At 34.3% G+C, this 13,381-nt stretch overlaps 1 protein-coding gene across 2 annotated transcripts; it reads right to left on the bottom strand.

The window, feature by feature from the left end:
• Positions 1 to 1,783: 1,783 nt before the first annotated feature.
• Positions 1,784 to 12,858, bottom strand: LOC136776637 (rhodopsin-like). Of its 2 annotated transcripts, XM_066732325.1 has the most exons (7): positions 12,527 to 12,858; positions 12,174 to 12,390; positions 9,469 to 9,563; positions 7,287 to 7,397; positions 3,351 to 3,610; positions 2,159 to 2,274; positions 1,784 to 2,092 (listed from the first exon to the last, which is right to left on the bottom strand). In XM_066732325.1, exons 1-7 carry the CDS (start codon positions 12,541 to 12,543, stop codon positions 1,877 to 1,879), a joined length of 1,032 nt encoding a protein of 343 aa, XP_066588422.1. In that variant the 5' UTR covers positions 12,544 to 12,858; the 3' UTR covers positions 1,784 to 1,876. The 2 variants fall into 2 exon arrangements, with proteins under 2 accessions (XP_066588422.1, XP_066588423.1); XM_066732326.1 differs by lacking the exon at positions 7,287 to 7,397.
• Between the last annotated feature and the right edge of the window lie 523 nt (positions 12,859 to 13,381).

Raw genomic sequence — 13,381 nt, 5'->3', positions numbered from 1 at the left:
TATATATATGTTTAATTGAGAAGCTTAAAATAACGAAGGTAGAAGAGAGGTGCATAAATTTAGCAACGTGCCCGGAACATTCCAATAGTGTTCTCTTTGACATTTTATCGAGTTGGATGTTTTTTTTTCACGGTGAGCTGGTTCTCGCATGCTCTTTTGCCTCCTATTCGCGTATCAGGATAAGCGATTCTTATCAGCTCAGGGAAGAAGCTTATTTCCTGGCTGCATTATAGCCGGTCATCCGAGCGTACCACTTTAGAAATTCGCCCCTGTATACGATTCTACACCAGATTTTCTCATTTTCCTAAACATATATATATATATATGTGTATAGAACACTCCAGCGAATCAGTATAGTATTCTGCTTGCGCGATCAGCTGTTTTCGCAATTCCGTCTGCAGATTAATTCACGTGTATACGCGTATATATACATATATATAAGCATGAATCCAGTATAAAAAGAACACTACTGATACGTGTGCCCGAAGGATAACATTCGCAGATTTTAAGAATGAGAAAGACGAAAGTTTATATTCCGCACACGTATATGTATACATAGATAAAAATTTTGGAAAAAGCATTTCTTTCGTGCCTTGGTAAGTGACACGGTCTATTTATCGAATTGATCGCTGTCGATCGTGCGTAAAATGACCCGAGCTCTTCTCGGTCTCCGCGCCGCGCCAGGCCGCCTCTCCTCGCGAGGAATAAAGAGATTTGAAATTTGCGCAGTTCCCTCGAGTGGCTAAATTCTCGCCTAACAACTTTCTCCTTGCTCTTACAGGAAATCGAATGTTTCGATCAGATCCCCAAATTTACAAGCAACGATCGACTCGACAATTACATTTCAAATTCATCGAACGCCTCGCTCGCGAGCTCAGCGACTCTCTAACCGTCTTCAGAAAATATCATTATATTTCGGGACCGTGCACATCAACGCATACCGGTTTTCGATCCATGTAAATCGCTTGCTGGAAAGTGGCCCGGATAAATTAAAACGTTCTGTATACGTACAGGATCCGACGGTTGTAACGCCCCAGAGCACGAATGGAAAAAGACGCGTATCTCTGTAATTATGAGAGATATTCAATTTTTGCGTAAGAGATTTTCGAAACCTTTTACTACTAGCGTTCGGAAAATTCTTAGGCGGAAGTGCTACGCTTTGGGGCATTTCAACAGTCGGAACCTGTACATATACAGGGTCCACCTGTTAAAATGCCCCAAAGCGTAGATAGAAAAAGACGCGTGTCTCCATAACTATAAGAAATGTTACAATTTTACATAAAATCTTTTCGAAACGTTTTATCCAAAAATTTAATAGCTACAATATAGTTACGGTGATAAACGTGTAGTTGCACGTTTGCTCCAGGGCGTTTCAACCGGTGGACCCTGTATATACATGTACTGCACAGTAGAGAATATTTAACGTCAGTAGCTTTGCGTTTCATCAAGCAAGTTTAAAAGGAGGAAAATTGGTGCACAAAATTTTCCTCATTGATTTCACTCCTGCGATGGCGTAACGAGGCCGGGATGGGAATGCAAAGAAGATTGCGAGTCGCTATATAGTATATATATATATATATATATATATATAGTTAGCAGAAACGCGGTGCGTGGCTCGACTGCGAAAGAACAAACTGGGAGCTGTACGGCATCGCACGTGGCAAAATTTGCAATTGACTGAAAGGCACCACTCGCTCGATTCTCTTCTCGAAAATGCGGCGAGAGTTGGATGGGTGATTTTGGACGAGGTAGAGATAATAAAGTAAACTCGCAGTAATTATAGGGAAGTAGGTCAGTGTTAAATTTGCTCATTTGCTGGAAATAGAAATACACATGAATCCGCTGATTGAATTTGCAGTTTTGCGAGCGTCGACGATCAATCGTTCGTGGTCTTCTCCGTGCGGAAAAGCGTCATGTTGGTGGTCGTGTTCTCCAGGTTTTGTCCTCTTCTAGTACTCTCGCGAATCCCGAAGCGTTTCTTCAGCGATCGAGGGAACTGGGCGTTCAACCCGGCGTAGATCACTGGATTGTAGCAGATCGAGGATTTTGCCAGTAGCGCTGGTAAAATTGCTACGGCTGGCGATGCTTTCATCTGTAACGTTCGGTAAATTTCTTGCTCTGAGTGAGCTTAGTTTGTCTTATAACATTTTTTACTCACGTGAAAATACTGTGCTGCCAGAGCCAGTGTGGCGTACGGTGACCAGGCGACCAGGAATGCGATGATCATCAGTGCCACCATTTTCGTCACTTTCGCCTCTCTTCTACCCCTCGAACCTCGATAACAATAATAATAATAATTAGTCTTAAGCAGTGGGGTGTTTATCAGTGTAGCTAATTTTGAGTCTCCTCTTTTCTTTGAGCCTAAATAAAAAATAGTAGTCAATAACATTAATAATAATCTGTGGGATGTTTTTCAATATTGCTGATTTTGACCCTTTTGAGCCTCTCATTTTCTCCGAACCTGAATTACAAAATAATAATCACTAGTTATAACAACAATAATAATGACTAATATAAACAGTAGGATGTTCATCAGTGCCACTATTTTGGTTACTTTCACCAGTCTCCTTATCTTTCAACCTGAATAATAAAACGAACAAAAACAAAAACAATAAATGTTTCCAGATCTGCTGCACCCAAGAGTTATATAAAAACATATATTATATTACTCCAAACAAATAATATCACTGTAATTAAAGCTTTTAAATAATTACAAGAAAAACAATAAATGGAGAACCACTGTTACCAAACCTCCATGAAAATTCATCACTTTCACACTTGGTTCTCCCTTAATATTATAATTCCAAAACAAAGATGATAACAATAATAAAAACAACAATAAAAACTTGTCCGATACGCTACGGTCAAATATTTACAGTCAAACATATTTTTGTATTCGACGTAAGCAAATATTGTCACTGTAATTAAAGCTTTTATAATTATGCCAAAAGCCCTGAATAGGCCACTGCTTGCACAGCACACTACCACTACTACCTACATCGAGATTTGTTTGTTCAATGCTTTATAACGCATTATGATACTTGGAATGCCCGTCCAGATTTATTGATTTAGTCTTGCAATAACAAACGCGTTGAATTCAATTATCTCTGTTTAAGGAGGGAAAAATGTGATAATGGCCATGCAGGAGGACGAGAGAAAATTGAAATTTAAAGTTTGCCTGAATAAAGATCGGCATAAATCCTCGTTGAAAAGATTTTACGACTCTTGGCTATACTTGAGGAAGTTGTACATGCATATAGTAAATAGAAACAGTATTATATATATATATATATATATACACACACATGAAATTGACATTTTAACAGTTGGCCTTGACTGAGATAATTTACCTGCGCGCTTCTTGACCTTCTTCAGGGTCCTCAGGATGGAGGCGTAACTGGCGCTGATGACGATGACGGGAATCACGAGACCAAAAACGAATAGGAAAGCTATATAGCTATCGCTGTTGGTGGCAGGATCGTGGACCTCCCAGGATACGCTGCAGGACACGTTGCCAGCTTCCGGTCCGTAGCTACCCCAGCCCAAGAGGGGTGGCAAGGACAAACAGAGGGCGTACAACCAAACGGATAGTGCCAGGCAACCTGCGTGCCTTTAAAATTCTTCATTCCACTTTCACTTTTTATCTCCTCACTGATCAATATTAATCGTTCATCAGCCACATACATATACATATATATATATATATAAAGTAAAATTTTCTCAATCAGATATGGAAAAGCCATTTGAAATTGTGAAAGACCTAGAGACACCCATGGAGGACTGTTTTACTCAATTTTACACGAGAGTTAAGGGGATTGCGCAGTGTTTCTGCGATATCAGAATTTATATATATATGTATACGTGGTATATATTTACGAGCAATCGCGAGAATGCTTCTTAGCGTCTCTTGCAGCACGCGAGAATACATTAAAATTGTTTTGAAAGACACGCTTGTTTTTCCATTGGTCGAACCGTGCCTATCTTCACTCGCATATATCGGGCCCCGTTAACTTTTGCTAATCGATCGTGAAACCAACGAACAAAACGACCGTCCACTTCTACATCGATCATCGCCACTCTTTTATCTTTCAGAAGCGTTCACGCTGTTTTCTCAACTCGCGCGCGATACAAATAATTCTTGCCCGATCGCAAATTGCTATTCGCTTAACGCGCGCTTTCTTTCGCAATTTCTCGCCAAGCCGAAATATTTATCAGCTTTTTGCGCAAATCCTTGCTGCGCCTTGCCAAGAATACGCCAAAATAAGACTTATTTTCCTACGTGACCGCTAACCGACCTCTATTCATCGGTAGGGATTAAGAAACTGTTTGAAAAAATGTAAACAAATAACAAAGGCTTGGAATTCATTCACGACGTTTCGGGAAATCGTCCGAATACCCCAAAGCAAATATTGATCATTGTATTCATTGTAAACGTGTGATAATTGGACTTTTTTTTATGAATGTAATGGAATTTTATTTTTGTAAACTTTTTTTCCTTGTAACGTTGTTTAATAAAAATTATGTTAATGCGACAAAGGTGAGAAATGAATTGAACATTTTCAAGAATAAGTATACAAATGCAGAGAATCGAGTATTTTGATCGTGATATTAATTATCAAGGACAATTGATTAAAGTTTCTAATTACTGTGATGATTTAATCAGTGTAACGAAGCTTTGTTCGTTGACAAATTATCACGTTCATTGGTATCATAATTTTATTTTCATTAAACAATGACTAATGACGTTTGAAAAATTTTTTCAATTGAGCATCGTGACAAAAATTATTGTATTCGATCGTTTGATGTAATGATGAATGTAATACATTCTTTTGAACGATATTGTAACGATAAATAATTCCTAGTAAAATTAGACCTAGTGACGTCATAATGATCAATCTTGACAAATTCTCACGTTCATATTGGTATTATAGCTTTGTTTTCATTAAACAATGACTAATGGCGTTTGAAAATTTTGTTAATTCAGCATCGTGACAAAAATTATTGTATTCAATCGTTTTGACGTAATGATGAATGTAATACATTCTTTTGGACGATATTGCAACAATCAATATTTCCTTGTAAAATTAGCCCCAGTGATGTCATAATGATCAATCTTGACAAATTCTTACGTTCATTGGTATTACAGTTTTGTTTTCATTAAACAATGACTAATAGCGCTTGAAAATTTTGTTAATTTAGCATAATGGCAAAAAAATGATTGTATTGAATCGTTTGATGTAATGATGAATGTAATACATTCTTTTGCACGATATTGTTACGATCAATAATTTCTAGTAAAATTAGCCCCAGTGACGTCAAAATGACCAATTTTGCTACCAGGAAACTTTTGCATATAATTGAATGATGTGTAATATTCTTCGTAAAAATAGAAAATGTAGGTTGTTCTTTTAATAAAACCAATTACTCAGTTTATCAATGAATACGTTCACAGTCGCAATTTTAATTATGAAAATCATCGATTCGATGCACTTTTTGTTGCATTTACATATTTTTTTTTTCATTTTGCAGTAACATCAATCAAGAAATAGAAAAATGGTAAATGTTACAAGGATAATGTTTGAAAATATTTTAAATTGTGAATTATGCAAAAAAAAAATCATTATATTAAACACGTTTAATGGAACGATGAATGTAATACGTTTATGTATTTAAATGAATTTATAATTGTCAATAATATTTGCATACAACTGAACGATGTGTAAAATTCACCATAAAAATAGAAAATGCAGTCGTTCTTTTAATGACCGATTACTCAAGCTTCCAATGATTATAGGTTCACCGACACAGTTTTAGTGGTGAAATTCATCAATTTAATGCACTTTTTCGTAGCATTTATACTACTTTTTTGTTTAATGTGAAGAAAGATAAATCGAGAAATAGATCATTCAGATAAACATTGCGTAACAAAAATTGTTGAAAATATTTTAAATTGAACATTTTGCCAAAGAAAATCATCGTACTGAACCCGTTTGATGGAACGACAAATGTAATACGTTTACTAATTAAACAAGATTATAATTGTCAATATATAATATCTATATACAATCGAACAATGTGTAAAATTCACCATGAAAATAGAAAATGCAGTCGTTCGTTTAATAACCGATTACTTAACTTTCAATGATTATAGGTCCACCAATGCAGTTTTAGTGGTGAAATTCATCATTTTAATGCACTTTTTCGTAGCATTTACACTAATTTCTTGTTTAACGTGGAGAAAGATAAATCGAGAAATAAATCATTGGAATAAACGTTACATAAAAAAAATCGTTGAAAATATTTTAAATTGGACATTTTACCAAAGAAGATCATCGTACTAAACCCGTTTGATGGAACAACGAATGTAATACGTGTACATATTAAACGAATTTATAATTGTCAATATATAATATTCAAATACAATCGAACGGTGTGTAAAATTTACCATGAAAATAAAAAATGCAGCCGTTCGTTTAACAATCGATTTCTCAAGTTTTCAATGATTATAGGCTCACCGATGCAGTTTTAGTGGTGAAATTCATCAATTTGATGCACTTTTTTGTTGGATTTCTACTAATCTTTTATTCGGCGTGGAGAAAGGTCAATGAAGAAATAAATGATTGGTAAACGTTAAATAAAAAAAAAAATGTTTGAAAAAATTTTAAATTTAAGATTTTATCAAAGAAATTCATTGTATTAAACACGATTATATATTGAACTAATTTGTAATTGCCAAATATAATATTTATATAGAACCGAACGATGTGTAAAATTTACCATTAAAATAGAAAATGCTTTCGTTCGTTTAACAACCCATTACTCAAATTTTCAATGATTATAGGTTCACCGAAACAGTTTTACTGGTGAAATTCATCAATTTAATTTACTTTTTTGTTAAATCTACACTAATTTTTTATTCAGCGTGGCGAAAGATCAATCGAAAAATAATTAATTAGGGTAAACGTTGCATAAAAAAAAACATTGTATCAAACACATTTGGTGGGACAACCAGTGCAATACGTTTATGTATTTAAACGAATTTATAATTGTCAATATATAATATTTATATGCAACCGAACGATGTGTAAAATTCACCATAAAAATAGAAAATCCTTTCGTTCGTTTAACGACCGATTACTCAAGCTTTCAATGATTATAGGTTCACCGAGAGGCAGTTTTACAGGTGAAATTCATCAATTTAATGCACTTTTTTGTTGGATTTACACTAATTTTTTATTCAGCGTGGAGAAAGATAAATCGAGAAATAAATGATTGGTAAACGTTACCTCAAGGATAGTGCTTTCATGGGTCTTGTGACCAGGAGCCATCGTTCCACGGCCATAACAGTCAAATTGCAGATACTTGCCAGGCCAAGAGTGCTCATAAACCAGGCGTACCTTTCACGCATAAAAGATGGCAAGAAAAAAGAAAGAAACTTCTCTTAAAAAACGAACCTTTTTCATTTTATAATTGCGACCGATGCAATCGCTTTGGAATTGCGACCGATCGACCTGCCTATACACACACACACACACACACACACACACGAGAGAGAGAGAGAGTGTACATTGTAACACGATTTTTCTGCAGAAATTAAGAGGAGGCCTGAAAAAGGAACGAGCAAGGGTTTCAGAGTACATAGGATGTCCTGGCTTATATTGAATTGAAAAGGTTCGGGAAGTCACATGGAAGGCTCCTCGGGGAAATCAAACCACTTGCAGGTTCCACGAAGAATATTGAAAATTAATGAAAACTTTGTAAAACCCACGATAAAATCATTTCCACCTTTTTATTACTGAATTATCTTTTTTTTTTTTTTTTTTTTTTTTGAAATAATAAAAGTTTTATTTTTACGATAATTCTAATCGAATAGACTTCGATTTATACCATGAAAATCTTGTATAAGGCTATATATATAAATGTGAGAGCATAAACAAACAGATAAGGCAAAGTTGAAAACTAACTGGGTACCGAGGATCAGATTTATCTTGCAATACACAAAGAGCGAGCTAGTCTTTTTATAACTCTTTCTAGTGCAGCATCGCGTTCCTCCATTTTATCTCTTTTCTTATATACTTCGAAGGTTTTATTTAACTGCAGGTATATATCGTTGCTTCTACTGCATTTTTTACTCTTCTTCACTGATTTAATTATTTTATACAGATACCAATGTACATTATTTTACTTTCGTTACACGATTGCTTCCTAACGAGTATCCAAACGTTGAAAACTAAAGTTTCAATGACTCGACGATGGCCCGAGGCAAGTCTGAAGGATCAATCGGAGATTGTTAAATAAAAATATTGAGGTAGGAGGAAAATACATGAGAGTTTTTATGAAAAACTGAGGGAGCTTGATTTTTTAATTATTTTGCGTGTCATTGGATGTAAATTAACTGACTGTTTGAATAAGCAGAAAAACAGTATAATTAAAGGAAGCTATATAAGGTGCTAATTTTTTTTAACTTCTGCATATCTTTTTATGCAAATAAACAAGGTCATACGATAAACAAAAAAAAAAAAGAGAAAAATTCAATAAATTCAAAGCAGCTTCATTATTACAATTCTGTTTAATTTTCTATGCAAACGAAAAAATTAGAAACATAAAGAAAAAAAAAGTAAAACAAAAGCAAAGTAGCTTAATTTTTTAAACTTCCGTATGTCTTTGCTAAATAAATAAAGAAATTCATGCAATTGGTATAAAAAGCAGTACAGCTGGACAAAAAATAAGAAAGTTTACTTTTCGAAGCCTCGGTATTATATCTTATAGTCAGGATTAAATTTTTGTTTTTGATTTTCTTCTTTCGGGCTTATATCGTGAAAAATCATGCCAAGAATGGTTGGTAATCAATACTAAATCATTTCCAACAAATTATTCCGAAGGAAATTATAAAATTAACTTTTAACGTGTTTTTCTGGAAATGACAGATTTTCGACTGGCGGACGGTTAATCTCCGAAATTATCCGTCTAATTTCCAAAAAAATTTTTTCATTTTACTCGTTTGCATGAGTTTTAGGGCAACTCACCACATTTGAACCAACAAATATTTCTAATAAATTCTATTTGGTAAAATTAATTGAAAAATATAGTATTTTCGTACATTTAAAATTTTTTTCGTTTTTCGTTTTAATTTTTGAAATTTTTCGCTAACATTGATGAATTGCATTATCATTATATTTCTACTTTAAAACGCCAAGAGGTTTTTCATTTTCGAACCTACCGAAGCTAAGTTTATCTGTCCGCCATCGAGAATTTTTTATACGCCTCTACGTGCGATATTCATAAAAAAGACACCGAAGAAAAATAACTGCTAAAAAACTCTTTTTCAACAACTAATACATGCACCAGAAAATAAAAAAAATATAAATATTCAATAAAACAACTGAAAAAAAAATGGTTTAAATTTGATGTTTTTTCGACCTGCTAATCCCGTTTAATACCTCAAAATGTAAATAATCAAATCCATACCACAAGCAAATTTCGTGATCCCAGTACCATCCACCTGTGATTGCTGATGCCATTGCCAGTGGGTTTCCAATGGCAGCCACTAAAAAATCGCCAATCTAGAGTGCAAAATATTTTTTTATTTCCATCTGAGTTAATCAAAGTTTTCATTAAAACGTAAAAACTGTCTTTTTCACCGAACATTATTGCGATATAAGATCAGCACTAATTACAACTTTCCTGTCAATTTTTAACAAGAAGGTGAAAGAGGGGGGGGGGGGGCAACTGCTAGTAGCGCGAGAGATTGTTCCTAACGGAGGAAAACTTTATTACAAACTTTTGTAAGTTCTGTACCTCGGTGAAATACAATTATCCCACTAAAGGATAAAACCAGCTTACTTGTATATGGATATAGCTATTGATTTTCCTAAACGATTCCAAACAACCAGATTTCAGTCTATGCACAAGACTGATATTCCACCAAATTGTAGGTTAGGTTTGTGTGGAAAATTAGTAAGAGGAACCACGTCGTTTTTTTTGCCACGAGTTTAGAAGAAACAAAAGTGGACACTCTGTGAGAGGGAAAAATATGTGTGTGTGTGAGATAGACAGAGAGATCCAGTAAACTCTCAAATACAAGCAAAGCTTTGATCTCTTTGTCGGCCAAGTAAAAGAGCTTACTTGTTGAGTGCAGGAGAAAGATGAGTGGTGAGAAGGGGGCGGGAAGTGCAGAGAAAAGGTTTGGATGACTGGAAAAAAGACTTTAGGACAAGCTTGTAGATTCTCTCGAGTCCCTTTGGAGTGGGTCTCCAACAAAAGAGATGCGTTTCTTAATAAAAGATTGGCGGCTGCATGGTCCTCCCTGCAGCTCTTCAGCAATGCTCTCCGCTCCATCCTACCTAGCACTCGCTAGAGAAAACTTATCTTCTTTAGCCTGCTGTAACGAGCGCATCCTCTAATGAATAACAGCCCTTTATTGGCCTTCTAATTAATCCCTTCCCCTTCTTCTTAATCTCAGCAACGTTCAACTTAACACACGCTCTTTTCATTCTTTTAATATAAAGTGTCCAGCGAATCTATTTTATCGAGTATCCAACGATTAAGAGACACTCTGAACAATGCAGTCTCCGGTAAACTGTTTCCGATATTGTTTAATCATTTTTCGTATCTGTCAGTGTTTCTTTGGTTTTTATTTTTTTTTATAGGGATAACGATTTTATGTATTAATGAAAATTTGATTTTTTATATTGTATATATACGTTAACTCGTTGCTATATAGTGTCCTTTGGGAAGGACACTGAATAAAAAAATGTGCAAAACATTTTAAACGCGTGTTATTCGGACCAAACCAAGTGGATGAAATTACTATTGTTGTTTGCTAAGAGGTAAACATAGTTTTGGAAAAGTTATAAAAGATATATAATATTCATATTTATAGGTTACATATAAAATAAAACCATTAACATTTTTTTAACCCTGATAGAACAAAATCAGGTAAAAAAGGATTAATTTGGCTCCTAATTAATAGCTTCTTAAAATCTCAATAATTTCTACGCTTTAATTTAATAATCATGCAGTCTTTTTGCTTTTTTCACACAAAGTGTCCAGCGAATCTATTTCATCGAGAGAATCCAGCATTTAAGATCCACCCTGAACAATGCACAGTTTCCTTCAAAACTGTTTCCGATATTATTAAATAATGTATCGTGTCTGTCACTATTTCTTTGCTTTCTATTTTTTTTAAAGGGGATAATAATTTTACCAATGAAACTTTTATTGCTTTGATTATATATACATTGAAAATTGGCTCCTAATTAATCGCTTCTTCTTAAGCTCAATAATTTCTAAACTTTAATTTAATATCCAGTCTTATCACTTTTTTTAACACAAAGTGTCCAGCGAATCTATTTTATTGAGAATCCAACAATTAAGATCCACCCTGAACAATGCACAGTTTCCTTTAAACTGTTTCCGATATCATTTAATAATGTATCGTGTCTGTCATTGTTCTTTCACTTTCTATTTTTTTTTTTTTTTTTTTAATGAGAACAATAATTTTATTAATGGAGCTTTCGTCAATTCCATGATATAAATATATAACAACACGCATTGGTTTCCTAATTAATTTTTTTTCTCCTTTTTAATATCAGCAACGTTCAATTTAAAACACGCTTTTCTGCCCCTTTCACCAAAAACTGTCGAGTAAAATCTATTTTATCGAGTACCTAACAAGTATAAACGATCCTGAACAATGCACCATCTTCGTTAAATCGTTTCCGATATTTTTTAACACAATGTATCCTACGTACAAATATTTCTTCATTTCCTCCTACTCTCTTTTTTTTATCTCAACAGCTGAAAAACAATTTTATTAATGAAACTTTTACCATTCCTACATTATATGAATACACATTTATTAAATTAACTCCTAATTAAACTCAACAATGTCCCAACTCTAATTTGACACGGAACTCTACGCTTTTTCATCAAAAAGTATCGAGCGAGTTTCTTTAATGGAGAACCCAATAACTGAGCAAACTATCCCAAAAATTGCAAAGTATTTATTAAACTATTGTAAAAATCATTCATCTGTCAGTAACGCAAGTAATTGTTTCTTCATTTTTTAACAGGAACAATTTTACTATCGTACAGCTTTTATAATTTCAATGACATCAATATACATATATATATATATAAATATATACATATATATTCAAGGTTATTCTTACCACCATATTGAGAAGAATAATATTGACTGGAGTCCACAGAGCTTGCGGGTCGCTTATTATAATAACAGCGACGAGAAGATTCAGAGTGAATCCGAAGAAACCGATGATCCCCAGGGTAAAGGCAGCAGCCACGTAGACCGCAGGATTTATTCGATCCTCCAAATCCTCAGCTACATTTATCTCCAGTGTAGCATTTACTGTCGAGCTTGTCAAGATTCTATACACACACACACACACATATATATATATACATAAATTACACATCTTTTATTGGTCAAATCAAACATCTCAAGTTTCCAAATCATTATACAGTCTTCGATCGGTATATAAGCAAGCTGTTGGATTATACTCACGTTTGATTGAATCCCATTTTCACGTGACTGCCAAGGCATTCCAAAAAAATTTCTTCGTGTTTTGGTCCAGTAATAGTCTCTCTCACTTTTTCCCTCTCGATTTCACTGTCAAACTCGTCAACTACTTCTCTTCCTCGACCATTCACCAATTTCTCAGTCCACTCGATTTTTATACCTCTTCGCGTCCTAGCAAACTCGATTTCTCACGATGAAAAATATTCATCTCGTTTTTTATTCATCTATTTCAGTATAAGCTCTTCCGTACCTAGTTACAATATTTAAGGCCCGATGAGAATTTCTCGTCGCAACTCTCATTGTTCCCCATGTGCAACTAAACGGTTAATCAAAACTAGTGCGGACTTTTCAAACTCCAGCTACCCTTATATACAGATGAATGCAGCCCTGACGAGAAGCGACATGCGCGAATGACGCGCAGTCTCTTAACGGATTTGCTTTTAAAATTATTTACACTGTGCAAACAGACTAACGATGATCAAATTGTTTATAGAAAAAAGCTGAGCTGAAATCCATTAAAATTTTCATCCAGATGCAAATTTTAACTTTTTTCTTCAGCTAGTATTTGATAAGTTGATGCATGTATAACTCGGTTCTCTTTATCCTTTTATCGATTTTCTCTTTAAATAATGTTACTACATTTTTAGTTTTATGGCAGAGGTGACGTTGGAGCTAATGGATTTTTTGTTACATCTCGACGTTTTGATGGAAGGATGGCTCAGGGTGTGAGATACATGTGCATAAAAGGATCGTTTAATCCTATTAATGGTTTGGTGTAGAGATCATACTCGTTAGTCGAGGATTAAAAATTAATTGTTCCGCCAAGTTTGATGAAAAAAG

Source organism: Prorops nasuta, unplaced genomic scaffold (assembly GCF_024137725.1).
Source record: "Prorops nasuta isolate Cenicafe-Biocafe unplaced genomic scaffold, Cenicafe_Pnas_1.2 PNAS00010, whole genome shotgun sequence".
NCBI lineage: Eukaryota > Metazoa > Arthropoda > Insecta > Hymenoptera > Bethylidae > Prorops > Prorops nasuta.
The sequence above is the reverse complement of the archived record's forward strand: the minus strand, read 5'-3'. Positions and strand labels throughout refer to the sequence as shown.